General features: G+C 39.4%; 1 protein-coding gene across 2 annotated transcripts in view; it reads left to right on the forward strand.

Annotated features, from left to right (window-relative positions):
- ADGRL4 (adhesion G protein-coupled receptor L4) overlaps positions 1–15,779 on the forward strand; it is a 71,462-nt gene that overhangs the window by 24,081 nt on the left and 31,602 nt on the right. For both annotated transcript variants that reach the window (XM_057375011.1, XM_057375020.1), the window contains exon 3: positions 11,571–11,723. In XM_057375011.1, the coding sequence (XP_057230994.1) occupies positions 11,571–11,723 (153 nt within the window). The remainder of the gene's footprint in view (positions 1–11,570; positions 11,724–15,779) is intronic.

The raw sequence follows: 15,779 nt of genomic DNA on the forward strand, positions 1-15,779 counted from the left end.
ATTTTGAGTGGAACTAGGAAAGCATGGCCTTATTTAATCTGCCTGGGATGTCCTTGCCACATTCATTTATTTGTGTTTTATGTTGGATGTAAACAAGTCTAATTCTGAAGTTCTTGTGCTGACCTTTTCTGGCATTGAGATCAAAGTACTGACTGCAATAAAGATGAGAAGACTTTAAAGACTTTGGTGGCTTGTCAGAGTAGGGTATGTTTAAACATAAAATATCACAACACRGCAGCCTTTGGCTAAAACAGGCACCAAATGAAGTTCTAAAGAAATTTGTTGCTCCTCAACAAGCCCATCATTATCTTTCAGTTTAATGGCCTAAAAGTGGGGCCTGCTTAGAAAACAATTTTTCCTTCTTGCCTGAGCCTTAACTCACAGGGTGACTCTGCCACTTGTCTCTAACAGATGTAACATGGATGTCATCAGTTCAGAAGAAAGGCATTCCCTTTCTTTACTCAAATTCCTGCATAAATTTGAGGACTGGTAAAAGACATGCTTCTGAACAATAGTCAGCCCTCTGTAAAATATCAGCCTTTCCAAAGCATGGCATACTGTCCCATCCCCAACATGCCCTCTTCCCTGGCTCCAGCTGTTCTGCATCCCAGATCTTTCAGTGAGTCTCTGGAGGAGGTCCTGGAGGTTAACTTTACAGTGCCTGATCTGGAGCCAAGGCAGCTGGCATAAGAATTTGAGCTCTAATACATTRTTTTCTAATATAACAGCTTGACCATTTGAAAATAAATGTCTTTTTAAACACTACTTTTTGTGCCCATAGTCTGAATTTAGAGTTGAGGTGTAAACCTACTCCAACTGAAATGTTTAATGCTTACAATAACATAAAATTTGCAACAATTCCAAGCACAGAGAACCTTTCCCAACAAACTGAAACTGGGATTTTCAGTACTTTGACTGTGCAAGGACTTTTGGAGCGAAAGTGAGGATATCCTATAGAAAAACCTGTGCTGGTGCATTCACAGAAGGGTGCAGAGGACAAAAGGCAATGGCTTCTTTTGATGAATAAAACATTTGATATGTGATATAATAGTTTCCCTGGATTGAAAATAAAGTAACCATCTTTACTGCAGCTCACAGCACTTTGCCACATTTCTAATAAACGGCCCAATTTTCAGGGATACTTAAAATGCTGTAGAAATCTACCCGATGCTTCTGCAAGTTCAGTCGATTYGGTAATCAAAATATTTATCTTGATTATGCTTGCTTGAACTTAATTTTAGGCACTTACTTTGAGGAGTTTATTTCAATGYGTGAAGGGAAGGTTCTCTTTGTATTCTTGAGTGATTTTCTCGGGAAGCAAGTTTTTAGCCTTTCCAACTGAGGACTTTGCAGATGGGTAATACTAGTGAAAGTTTACATAATGCCTCCTTCTCTGACAGCAGGGCAGTCTGAGGAAATCTGTAGTGGTTTTCATCTCTGACTTGTGCCCCATTTCAACTTCATTCCATGGTATAAGTGTTAACTTCTGTCCAAACTCTAGATTKGTTTTTAATGGAATTTTATATTTTTGCCTACTAAATGGTTTGTATCTTTGGGATAATAAAGTCCTTAGCCCCTGTTTCTAAGAATAAAAACCTTCACTRGAAAATGACAAATTTATGTAGACAACAGTGATTATAAATAAACAGAGTATTTCAGCCTAGGATGTATTAACTAACAAGGAGTAGCTTTGTTAGTATAGTCAGCAAGGGAAAACTCACTTTAGATTGATTTAGGATGCTATGGACTCTCCTCACACTCAAAATTCATTAAGGGACCTGAGTAGGTTAACTCATTCTGCTGTTTGACATGAAGCTAAAGTTTTCCAGATTGTGTGCCTTAGGAAAAAAGGTCCAGAAAGAGCTACCCAGACTATTTGGCACGAGGAGAGCATGGGTYCCATCACTTCAAAGCTGTAAGTTTCAGGAGGGAGAGATGAAAGAGGAAATTTGGCCTTAAGACCGGTCTGGTTTTTGGAAGAGGTCATTACAGAAAGGAGGAGRGCTAGATGCTTTTCAAATTAACAAATTCCACTAAGATGATATTTGGCTATTATATAGGAAAGTGATTATAATCCAAAAACCTGCACTCTTTTGACTTAGCCAAGCAGTGCCACAGACCTGACATCTCCTGGGTTTTATACCCTCTCATTCCACTTTCATCACCACATTTAGCTTTAATTCACATCAGAAGAAAATAAAAAAGAGGAAGGCAGTGGGTAATACACAGCATCAAAACCTGTATGCTTTTATATCGATTTTTGTTTCCAAAATGTTCCACTGGGGTCAGTCTCTGAGAATATCACTGTCAGTAGTTAAGMTGTTTTCACCATGGAGTTAAATACTTGCAGCACTGACAGTAGCTGGAAATACTTCAGTGGTTATTGTTGTAGTCATTAGYTGAGCCGAAATAATGCTGGCATGTTTTCCCTCTGGGTAGAATTCCTCAGCCTAATTGTCTCCTCCTTGCCAGACCATATTTGATATCTTCAGGTTTGGAGACTGGRTGTTTTCCAGCAATTAATGGCTTTTCTCAGTTATAGATTGAAATTATTTCCTTTTGTGATTTAGTCTATTATCCACAAGCGAAGCCATTGGATTCCAGAACATTTAAAAGGGGTAGCTCACAAATAGGGCTAATATAAAAAGCAGTCATCAAGCCACRTGAAAGCTATGTGGGGCCACTGTAGAAGATGGGTATTTCACATGTAATTTTTGACAGGATTGAAACAGTATTGACTTTGAAAAAAAMCAGTAAATTTGTTATTTACTGTTGTGGTATCTTCTTCTTATGACCTAACCCTAATATTTGCTTAGAGCAATATAGGTCCAAGTGTCTCATAGRGCAGGATTAGGTCACTTCAGCTAAGCTCCCGAAGAGTAGTGGCAATCAAATTTTATCAAGATCCTCCCGTCTTTCATAGTGTAATGTGGGTTTGACAAAAGTACATTGTGATCTCAGATGCCCAGACCAGACTCCTGAAGTTACTTTGTCCACTCAGAGCATAATTAGCCTGTGGTTTCAGAAATCAATGATTACTGTTCCACAGTGGAAAAATAGCTTCTGTAGTCACTTTTTTATGGCCTTCCATGTTATTTGAGCTATTACTCCCCTCAAACAAGTTTTGCCACATCTTTTCTTGTATTCTGCTTTTTAAATCCAAAATGGAACATAGTACACATCTCAAAAGCATGAAATGTTTTTAATACCGTTTCAGATAGGTTACAGGAAATCATCTGCAATAAATTTGTCCTTTGGAAAATAATGTGGCCCGATGATACCTGGGCTTCATAGTGTACTACCTATTTTTGAGCAGCAGATTCAAAAGCACGAAGAGGGACTTTTAGGTGGACACTGAGGAGCTCAGTTGTCCTTTCTACGTGTCTATCTGTCCTTGTTGCCCAAATGAACTGAAAAAAGTGTAGAAGTAACCAAGACTTCACTCTCACATTCTGATACATCATCTACTTTCATGGATGGTGCTGATTCTCTGCCAGCATTATGGAAAATGGAAAATGCAACGGGAAGTCTGCAAGAAATTACAACACAGATATTGTCTGGCTATAGTTTGTTTTGGTTTTGGTTGAATTTCTGGTTTGATTTGTTCTTTTTTTTTTAATGCAGTTTTATTTGAAGTGCTGAAATAGAAGTTGGSCTCCCATTCAGTTCTGCAGGGAGAGCGTAGTTATCTACTGGCAAATCCCTCTCAGCAGGGGCCTGCTGTGCTGCTCACTTTCCTTTAAGCAGAAATGTTCTGATTGTGCATGTGCTGTTTAACTTTCCAGTTAAAGATGATTTTCAGTGAAAACAAGCAAGTTAGCAACARAAATGAAAGCTGGATTGGAAATTATGTAATTTAATAATAGCAAAGTTTCTGAAACACTTCTGCTGGTAGCAGTCAGAAAAACATTGACACCTGCACACTGCCAGCAGCTCAAATCCAGCATATCCCCACTCAGCTGCACTTCACCTTGTGTTAATTCCTTGTTTTTGAAGGAGGCAAACCAAGAAACTAATGATGTGTCTCAATTACATTCTGTCTAATCTTGAAGTAGCAAGCTTGACACGGGGTGTCTGCCAGGATGTTTAGGTGGGGTTTTGTAATTAGATCAGTGTGGGGTGAGGAAAGGAAGAGCAATGTGATCTTCATTCTTGACTTCTGCTCTTGGCAGGTTTTGTCCCTTTGCTCCTGGAACAGCAAAGGTGGAGGTTAATGGGAGTCACTCCTTGGGCATTCATGAGTTTGAGGTCAGGCTCTTTGATGGAAACAGACTTTTCACACACTTAAACCAAGCACCAGCATGTTCACTTGGAAATAAACACAGAAAAAGTCCTGGAATTTCTGAGCCTGCCACAAAGAGCAATGGAGCAAGTGAGTCAGCTGGGGGAAAGTCTGCTCCAGAATTAGTTATGCACCTGAGCTTGTCCCTTCAAACACACCTGTCTGCCCATTCTAGGGAGGAATTCAGCAACCAGGTCTTAATTTCTGGCTCACAAATATAACATGAACCACCCCAAACAAATGACAGTCAATGAATCCCATCAACTCCAATTARAACACCTTTAATGACGAGCTCTGTGCTTGAGCAGTTATTTGATGAATCACTGCAGGGCCCCAGTATTTACTCATTTGTGTCCATCACTGTGTGCCCCTGTGCAATGAGCTCACAGTGTCACTGCCATTAAATGTTTGATCCTGCCCTTGGTGCTCTGCAGAGGGTCCCCGAGCAGCACAGGTTCATCTGGGCATTTCCAGCTGCCAGGCACARTGGGAACAGGAGCTTCTGTTGCCATGAGACATTTCCAACCCCAGGATGCAGTCAGTGTGACTGAAGGGTGATAACTCCATATCCTGACACAGACCAGCACCATTCCTTATCACAGCCTTTGCTGCACATTTGTTTGATAAAGCTCAAATCTTTACTCAGTGTTYCCCCATTTCAGCCAAGCTGTGCTGTCTCTCACTCACCTCCTTCACATCTTGCTCTCCCATGCCGTGATGGCCCCGCTCTGGATTTCATATATGAGCTGTAAAGTGCTGATGCATTTCCTGGCTGTGTTTTTTGAACAAATATCTTTCTTTTTTTTKTTGTTTTAGAATTTAGGAAAGTTTTGTCTGGAAGCTTTTCTTCCCCCTTAGTCAGACTGTTTCCTAAGCTGTTTTCCTTCTGTCTAATCTCTTGCGTGGGACCAAAATGTTTAGTTTTGAGTGGCAACATCTTGCTCATTCACATCCTGTCAGATGGGAGCATTGTGTTGATTGAGTTCACAGTATACCCAACCAGGGGCTGCATGTGACTGGAACTGATACTGGGATTAGTTTTTTATCCTCTCCTATTCAGTATCTATTAGCCAGTTTCCCAAATAATTTACCTAGTCACAACTTCTCACCTCCAAAGGCAGCCTTGGAGTTCCAGCAGACCATCTTCAACCTGCTTGGGAGTTTTTCTCCCACTTCACTGTCTCTGGCATTATTCTGCTACAATCTCTCTCCTTCTTTAGCTTTGATTTTAACAGCTCATCAGGCCATCTTCTCAGCTGGTAAATTATTGCCATGCTCCTGAGGAGTRAGTGGCAGCTCCTGGTCCCCTGTGCCTGCCCCTTGGGCTGTGCTCTCTCCCTACACCCCTGACAGGACCTGAGACCCTGCTCTCCACAAGCAGGCRGGACCTGACCAGCTCTCAGTTTTGCCTGCAGTAGAAAGGGAGAATCTTCACAGCACTTCTAGGTCTTCCCCCCATGTCCCAGTCAGGGAAGGGGTGTCAGCCAGACAATAAATAACTAATTTGTGGTTTGGGCACCCAAACTGATTCTCTCCACTTGCAGCTCTGAAGTTTTCTTGCTCAGTCTTTGATGCACTGCACATAGAGCTCTGCTCTCCAGAGGCACAGGGGAGGCAGTGCTGTGGAAAGCGTGGGACAGGACCACTCAATATTTATTCCCTCCTTCAATTATTTATTCCCCACTTTGCTTCAGTTTCACTAATTTGAGCACCTTGTTCCTTTCTATTCTCAAATTCTTGCAGATGCCTCTCTGGGTAAGTGTTTTGTTTCCAGTCAGGGATTAGTACCTTTAATGATATATACCCTACCACAACCCCATTCTTCACATATGAGAGATCACAAATTATAGATTTCCTTTTTCTGATATTTCACAAGTGTTGAAAAGGCAGGACACTGTGTGGCTWAACAAACAACAATTTCATCACTGGCACTTTCCCTGATAATAAATGCTGTTCATGTTTAATTTATAATGTCTGGAAATACCAGCAAGAGATGAGGGAAACAGTTTAGATAATTTATTAACCTCTCCAAACCTTGTCCATTCTCTGAAACTCAACCTGAGTGTGACTTTAATATGTAGGAAACTTTCCTTTCCTTTCCTCCTTCTTTTAGGCTGTTCTGTCCTGTTCCTTAAACTGGGACCAAGGGAATTTTCTGTTTTGAGGCCCTTTAGTTCATCCAGACATGAAAGAACTGATACAAAATCATCTCTTCATATTGACACATTGCCTGTGAAGAATGTGAGAGAAAATTTTGTTTGCTGTACTGAGACCTTATAGGAGACCTGCTAGCTGCAGAGCCACTCAGTTAAAACCAGTTAAAAACTCCTGCCAAGCTACAAAAACACCCCAAGAAAGCATTGTGGAAAGTTCTTGAATGGGGTAGGGGAATGTGAAATCTTCACAAGGCAGAGCTTGGGGTGGCAAGATTTCCTAAGCAGCAACTGCAGGGTTCCCTGCCCAGGTGTAGGACAAAGATGAATCAAGCCCAGTGTGGAAGCAATTCATATTTAAATGAGATTTCCAGCCCAGTTTCTACAGTCTCTAGTGGTTATTTTAAGCATCTGCTCTTTCATGCTGATTTAGACCTTGCTCGAATGCTGAATCTTTGGAGGATCATAAACAAATTGTGTTAAATTGCCATTAATGGAAACAAATCACAAAAAAAGGAGAGGAGAGGCTGTTGATGGCATGGCTGCTGTGAACTGGGGCTGTGATGGCAGTGGGAGCAGTCCTGCAGCACGGCAGTGATGTATGTGGGATCACCCACTGCTCYGAGACCTCCAGACACGCACAGCACAGCGGGGTGAGCAGCAATGGAATTTGTTTTACAGGAAGCCTTTCATTTCCTTGCTTTTGAGGGGTTAAGTGAGGCACTCCAAGCCCTGTTCTCTCATGAGGATTGCATAGGGAAGGGTGGTTTTCATTTCCCCCAGGGGCTCTGTAGCAGCTCTGGCAGAGAGGCTCCTGTCAGAGAGAGAGGGGAATGTGATGGATCCGTGTATTCCCCAGCCAACATCRCTGCTTTTCCCTCCCACCCACTGCTGCCCACTCTTCAGGCTGCTTTTTCTGAGAGATGGGTATGCTCCTGAGGCCTCCAACCTGGGCTTCCACAGATTAGGCAAAAATTAATTGTTGCTGTCTTAATTGTATTAACTTCATGTCCTGTGCTGAAAAGAATCGGCATATATTGCAGTATAAGAGCTGCCTGCAGTCCTTCGTAAAATCAAGCTTCATTAAACTTATGAAAATCACACCATTTGGCCTATATTTGTTCCAGTGTGGCTTTGGGAAAACTCAGGTTATCAAATTCAAGCTCTGGTCAGGAGTTCTTGATTCATTAAGATTCTTCTGTTCTTTTCACTTCTGCAAAAATCTCATTTTGCATGGATCGGGGAGGACTGAAAATGTACAAATCATTCTGTTTAACTTTGGGGATTTCCACCTCGTTTGTTTGTTACTTGAAGTGAAGGRAGGAACAATTTATTTCAAAATTTATAAAAGGGAAAACAAGAAAAACTTCTGTGTGGTTGTGAATCAATATGACAAGTTTCACCCCAAAACTAACTCTGCATATTATATGTCATCATATCATCAAAAGTCTATCACGGAGATGTGCCCAGTGCAATGAAAACCTTTCATTGCTCTTTGATAAATCCACTACCACAAGACATTTTTCATGTAAAATACACAAACAGCATTACTAAAATCTTCTGTCCAAAACTGGTAACTCAAAGAATTTTCCAATACTTGCCACAAAAATAACAAATTATGTCATTTTGTAGCTGTTTTCCAATCGTAGGTAATAATTGCATAACCACACTTTATTAAAATGCCATATATGACTCAGTTAATCCTGAACTTTAATAGAGATATGGAACACAACAAAAGAAATTTTCCAGATTAGTTTTTTCCCCCTTAAAATCTTACCATGTTCCTATAGCTTCCAGCTGCATCATGGCCCTAAATTCCACAAAACATGCACATTACCATTTAGCTATGATAATTAACCTTGTCATTTGGCCAGTCTTGTCTCTAAAGTCTCCAAATTTTTCATCATTTACTGGAGACAAAAAATCTTTAAAGAACTGTGTATTCCCGAAATACTGCCTGAAGTGTTCAATGAGTATCTGTGCTGCAGTGAATGCACATGCTGTAATTAAATCAGGTGACTACAAAGAAGGTGGATTATATGAGTGCTGTCATTTAAAGTATCCTTTCTGCATAGGCAGAAAATTTTGTTAAAAAAAMCAATCTTTTTTCATCCATAAATCCCATTGTTTTTCCCTGACATCCTTTAAATCACAAATCCAAAGATATTATACATCATGTAAAATTTGGAATATTACTTTAAGCCCCTGGGCTTCTCATTAGACTGCTGTCTGAATAAAAAATTCAAGTTGTTTACACAGAGAACTCGATAATATTTCTGCCATCATTTTTTATCTTGTAGAGTATTCGAGGTAAAAAAATATATTTAGATAGTCTTTATATGAAACTCCTTTTTGTTTTTTCCAAACTTCTTCTTCACTTGCCTTCTTCATTAACCCAGTAGTTTTCCATGGCCTGTTACGTCAGTGACTTTTATGTCATTAATTTCARTGGAAGCAGGATGTGGTCCAGTAAATTATCCTCCGGCACAGTCTGCTCAGTATTACATGGGAATAGTGAAAAGAAAGCTCCCTATGAATTTAACTCTTTAAAATATTCATWCCTGTGTTTGCAATGTAAGGTAATGCTGTTCTTCAATGTTTGAAATGTTTCTCTATTTTTCTGAAAGATCTCTCAATTAACAATCTTACTAGGGCCATATAGTCACCATTAAACCCCTTGCAGACATCATAACTATTGAGGAAAAACACCAATAAACCAGTGAAGTTATTTAGGCATAATTGTAGAGAATTTATTGATAACCACTGTATGAGTCATTTTAAYATTGCTTATAAATCCTTTGGCCCACCTGTAAAAGGTAATATTGCTGGATACGGAGGGCTATAGTTAAACTCCTGGGAAAAAAAAATTAAAAAGAAAAGTTCTTGCTTGTAGCATTTAGACTCCTTAACTCTTATTTCTCTACTTTAAATCAAGTCCTGCCATCATCAGTGACCTTCCATTTCTTATCTTCCAAGGCTGCAATCCCATGAGGTTTCCAAAGTCAACATGTACTGCTTTCTAGAATCTGTAATATTTTCCTGAGACCAAATTTACTTTACAATTATAATAGGGTAATCTGCTCTTTTTTTTTGGTCATCATTAAACRCTAGGGTCTGGGAGCAAATTTGGGGTCAGGAGGAGGCAAAGGAGTCAGGCACACACAAATTATCTTAGAAGTGGGACTTGTTATCAAGGTTTGCAGAGTTTTCTGAGACCTGGCCTCTGCAATGTCACATGACAAACCAGATTTTTCATATTCCCATGCTTTTCTTTTGAACTTGGATCAATGCTGYACTTTTTCCTCCCTGTCATGATTCCACTTAGGCTAATTAGGTTTCACTTTGGCATTCTTTAAGATCCAAATCATACACATTCTCTGCTGCATTCTCATGAATACCAAGGCTGTAGAATAAATATTGTTGACGTGTGCTGGCAAAATGCTTTTCTACTTGGATTCCTCATTAAATTACATTAAATTTTAGTTTTAATGAGCATAATCCATTTGATACTGTTGACCCAAATTCCCCTGAGGAAAACTGCAGCTCTGAATTGATGTTTGCATGTCTGAGTCAACTGAATCACATTCAAAATTATGTCAGACTTCTAATCTCAAGAAGTTTGGGTTATGTTGGGGGATTTGGTGAAGTTATATTCCAGAAATGTATTCCTGCAAGGTTTTAAGACTCCTGCTGTACTTTAATCTTGTCACTGCCCCAGCTTACGTGACATTTTCCTTATCTGTACCCTATCTCTGTAAACAGCTTATGAGAACACTGACCATCAGGAAGCAGGAGCACCTTTCTGAAGCTCATCCTTGGGTGTCTTTCTGAAATCATATTTCTTCTTCCTGTCATGCTCCTTAATCRTTTCTCTTCTGCAATAAATTGTTATTTCTCTCCCTGTTAGAGTTCTTTCCTGTCATTCATCATGTTATGAGTACCTTTTGCTTGAGCACAGGAACAAAATCCCAGTACACTTCAGGAAGTCTTTAACTCTTTTCCTTTCTCATGATGTAGAAAATAGAGAATTCCACTCAGAGTATCACATTCTTTTTTTGTTTCAAAGTTTTGGGGTACTTTAAAAGAAATGAGCTATTGGAAAGATGGAGTTATCAGTATTGTGTTTCTTTCAGTTTGATAAGTAGTATGCATGGAAAAGAAAGCTTTTGAATTTTTTTTCAAGTTTGTTCTGAAAATTATATAACAGACTACAGAAACCTTGGAAGATTTTTGGAGAGGAACTGGTTTTATTGAGTCATTGCAGGAGATCAACTATACAGTTCGAAGCATGAATTTATGATTTTGTTTGACCTTTGATTAAGGTTGTTGGATCCCCGTGCTCATAATGACAGCACAATCTGAGCTCTGCAGAGATGACAGAGTCTCATACTTGTGTGGGTCATTCCCTCTCACTGTGCCAGATTAGCCCTGTAAAATAGTTCATGTGAATGTGCAGGKACAAAAATGATGACTTGCAGAGCAATTGATAAGAGATAAGGATCAAGACATGAATCTTGCTCATCTCTTTGTGAACATCTTTGGGATTACTAAGAAAAAACAATATACTTGAAGGCTCAGGCCAGTCAGTAGGATGAATTTGTAAGTTTGTTTTGCAGTAATGCTGATAAATACCACAGTCGGTCTTTTTAGAAAGGCAGTAAAAAAAATATGCATTTAACTATTGTGGTTCTGCTTTGATGTTAGGGAATGAAGGGTGGGATTTTTTTTATATCATTTGACCTCTGTTTTTTATAATTCTGAATTCCCAGATGCAACCTCAGAGTGACTTTCTACCTGTAGATTTTTGGATAGGGAAAAAAGTTATCAAATACATTCATGGCAGAACTTGTCCTTGTCTCAGTCCTTTATTCCAAGTATATATCCAATTAAACCATTTCTTTCAGTGTCCCACTGATTCTCTCACTGGTTCATTCACACAGGATGAGGGCAGAAAAGGGCTGATGARCAGCTGATTACATCCTTGGCAATGGGAAAGCTCTACAAACACCAAGAGTGCCAACTCAGCATTCAGAACTTACACAAATTAAATACCAGAGCCAAATTAAGTTTATACAGTACTGCTTTCTTCAGTCATCAAATGTAAATATATTTCTCCATAATTTATGTCTTGACAGATGATAATGAGTGTGAAAATGCTACTCAGCCTTGTGGAGAGCATGCCAATTGCACAAACACGGAGGGGAGTTATTACTGCAYGTGTGCGCCCGGCTTCAAACCCAGCAATGGTCAACAAATCTTTGTTCCTAATGATGGYACCTCCTGCGTGGGTAAGTTATTACTGCCTGCCAGACAGCTTCACATTGTCACTCTGCTCTTAYTGCTTCTCTTAATTACAGAAATCCAGCAAATTGCTTTCATATTTGTGAAGTTTGGAGTCTGGGTATAATATTCCCACCGTTTGGACTGGAACAGGCTTGCTGAATATTCCAGTTCAGGCCCACACTTCTCCCTGACAACAGAGCACCTGCCATTGCTTTCAGAAACACTTGAGTCTTGACTCTGCTTGCAATAGATTTTAAAMCCACATGTCACAGTTTTATACAATGAATACATTGTTAAGATAACATAGAWATCACTAGTTCACCCATTTATGCCACTGTTTCACTGATCTGTGAGCGAAGTGGTCACATTCTGGGAAAAAAAGTGACCAAATTTCCTTCATTCGGCTCTGGATCAACAAAATTCTCTATACGTTTGACCCAGTATACTTCAAATRTCTTTTGTTTGGAAACTTGGTTGGGATATTTTTTGTAATTTTTCAAGTCTGATTAAAAGCAGTGAGCAAGATCAGTATTTATCCTACCTGTGCCATTCATCAGACTGTGCTTCTGTGGCAGTTGGATGGAACATGTTCAAGATTACAGGGGAGGAAAAGTTCTGTGGAAAAATGTTGTTTCTGAACAACCACGCAATCCTTTAGGATTTCCTCTGAATGGAAGAACTGTAACTATTTCTCTTTTTTCAAACTCCTGGTAATTTTCTCTGTATGTTGCAAATGTCCTCAGGGAATGGGAAAATGAGAAATAAATCTATTGCCCTTTACACCTTTATGCTGACTGTGTCTCATTGTAGGTACGTCTCCTGTGAGCTTGTGAGTGCTGACAACCTCTCTTCTTACTGCTCTTAATATCAGCAGAGTGGTTGCATATTAAGCCAGAAAGTGATCTAATCGACATTTCTTGCCCATTGCTCACATCCATCTAAAAGTGCTCTGCTTTATCCAGCTGCTATGAATCATTCTTAAATTAGCTGGGATGGAGACAGTTAGCACATCGAGCTGTAAATATTCTCACTGTTTCTGCTCCAGGTTTTGATTTTTACATTATGATATTTCCTCAGTTTCAGAACTTTGTCTTCAAAGTTATTTCTCTGTCTCATTTTGTTTCACTTTAACTTCTTACCATTAGCTTGATAGTTTCTTTTCTTTTTTTTTCCCCTTTTTACTGGGCAGATTGAGCTTTTCTTCTCCTCTACCAGGGTTTAGCTTAGTACTGTTCTTCTCTTTGAAAATCCACGTTAAGGAACCAAGAGCTTTCAAAACTCACACTGAAATAAAAAAAAAAAAAATACCTGTGGGCACCTTTTGTCATTAAACAAGTGTACCAATTACTTTACCAAGMTGTGAGTCCTAAAGACAACCTTTTGATCCACAATTAATTTTTKACTTTATCCGTCAGGGAAACCATAATAGAATGTTTTGTACCCAATGGATCTGCCGCTACAGGTAGCAGATACGACTTGCACACAAGCAGCTGAGAGCTGAAGGAAGCACCAACATAAATACAGTGAAAATTAGTTAGTACAAAACACAGAACAGAACTAGCAGGTATCCATMCTACATAAGTTTACAGGGCCCCACAATGTATTTTCAAATTCTGCAAAGTCTTTAATCGTTTTTTTTTATTATATGTACGTGGCAGTAATTTTAAAAATACAGTGGTTGGATTTTGGAGAGTATGCCATTATGAACCCTATTTGTTTATGCCCTAAAACCAGTCTGGAGTTTCCAGTAGTGCAAGTGTGGTGTGTAAGTGTGTTTGTGAGTGCCTTTCAAAGTCCATGCACATACATGTGTGCTCCCTCTTTGGAAACTGCAGTAAGCTTCCGAGTAAAAAGTGATCATATTCCTAAAGGTAGCGGATCAAAAGAAAGCTTGGGACAAAGGATTCGACAAATGTTGATTCACCCTTAATCCAGTCAGAATGATGAGTTGAGAGTCAAAAATACTTCACCCATGTTCTCAGGTAGAATTGGTGAAGAGTTGACAAAGAAACATGCAGATGGAGAAACTGAGGGGTGGGAAGTGAAAGAGAGGAAAAGAGAAGGATAAAGGAAATGAAGAAAAAAATAAGAATGCAGAGATGTGATATTTCTGGAGACATTTTTCAGCTGTCCTGAAAGTCAGCTATTAAAATCTATTTTTTGATTTGTGTAAAAGCCATACTTTTCCTTAGACTTCACATTTTATTGAATGTTCGGCTGCAGATAAAAAATWGAAATATAAACCTACTTTTTTCACCCCAGTCAACAGAGCAAAAACGTGAAAATGGCCATCTGTGAAATGAAAGTGACATCCACGGCACTCTGCCTTTTCTGGGAACATGCTATTAGTTCTCTTCAGGTATTTCTGAGAGCACTGGGAAGGCACCCATTCTCCAGCTCATCCTTTGCTGTGACAAGGCAGCTGTACAGGGATGGGATCTGGCTTTGGGCCACATTGCTAACTTTTCTTTTACCTTTGCCATTCACAGCCTTTTTTATTTTACTTTGTGTGCGCTGCTGCCTTCCACAGTGTGGAGACACGGGGAGGGAACATCTAGTCCTTTGCAATCAGACTTTTCAATCACTTGCAAGCTACTAATAAGCAGAAGGTAAAATGTAGACATCAAGCTGTCTTGACTGGCTGGTGAAGAATCAAAGCAGTGTAGGTACAATCCTGTAATTGGCAAGACTGAACATAATAACTGCTCTCAGTACTTTTAATTTAATTGGAATTTCCTTGCCTGCTGCAGTAGATGAGGATTGACAAAGCACAAAAATAAAATAAAAGGTTATAAATCTATTTCCACACTAGCCTAAGTGGCATTGGCGATATTATTTTTCTGATGGCAGCTCTTTTAAAAGCTTCAAAGTTCAGCTCCAGGATTTGTTTTGAATATTTACTGAGAGGCCAGGGCTTTTTTTTGCCGAGCTGTGGCAAATGCTCTTCTGTTTAAAAAGCTGCTGTTGTTCAACCTTTGCTCAGGAAAGCTGTCTGTGAAGACTTTGCATGCAATCCTTGCCAGCCCATTCCTGCTCCCACGGCAAAGGAGGACATTTTGGGATCCTCACCCCAAAGCTCCACTAAAACTGCATTGCTGAAAGCACTCACAAGCTGTTGTCGGTGTGTGGTCCAAAAATTGCCTATTTGGTTAAAAAGGCATAACTACAAAACATAAAGAAACAAAAGCCTACAGMTACTGCACACAGCATTTCAAAGCAGGAACTTAAAAGCTGCGTTCTTGCAACTGTCACAAACTGTTGGCTGCCCCTGAAAATCTCATTGATTTAAAAGAGATACAGAGCTGATTAGTACCTTGCAAGATCATGCATATTGCCTTTTAATTTTGTCATCCAGAAGTTTTTTTTTTTTTCATCCGGAAACAGTGAATTAAACAGGCGTGATATGGACTCAATCCATATGGACAACTCAACTGCAGAAAGTCTATTTGCATATACTCAACGGGGTGTCTCTATCAGACTTTAAATAGCAGTCCTGTTGCCARAGATGTGCCAAAATACTTGAATTTCTTCTGTTGTTTTGCATAATCCTGTCTTCTCATTAAAATCTCCATTACACTTAATATCTGACATAATTACAAAAAGAATTTGCGTGACTGCCCAATAATAACAAATAAGTGATCTACTCATCTAAAAGTTTATGAACAGCAAAATGTAATCACAATTTCGAAACGTGTATCAGTAAATCATATGGAAACCTGATGATATTTAGTCACAGTATTCTGAAAAGCACTCAATTTTTATTTTTTTTAATTGATAAGTTATTGTGAGTTTAGCAAAGATTGTTGTCAACTGCTGGTGTTTTAGCACTGCATTACATGATGAATGGCTTGTTCAGATGTACATRTCCTCAGTGCAGCTGACAAGGCCAGAGAAGTCTTTGGTACAAGCGTGATGTGTTTTCATGTAAGGCAAACTGGCTTTGTCATGATCTTCACCCTTGCCACTTCAATCCACTCAAAGTCTCTCTGTCTTGCACAGAGTCACACAACAAGGCACTTACAGACACCCACTATTTTCAAACAGAGCTTTATAATTAACTG

This window comes from Malurus melanocephalus, unplaced genomic scaffold (assembly GCF_030028575.1).
Source record: "Malurus melanocephalus ecotype Western Australia unplaced genomic scaffold, MMel_1.1 scaffold_8, whole genome shotgun sequence".
Classification (NCBI taxonomy): domain Eukaryota; kingdom Metazoa; phylum Chordata; class Aves; order Passeriformes; family Maluridae; genus Malurus; species Malurus melanocephalus.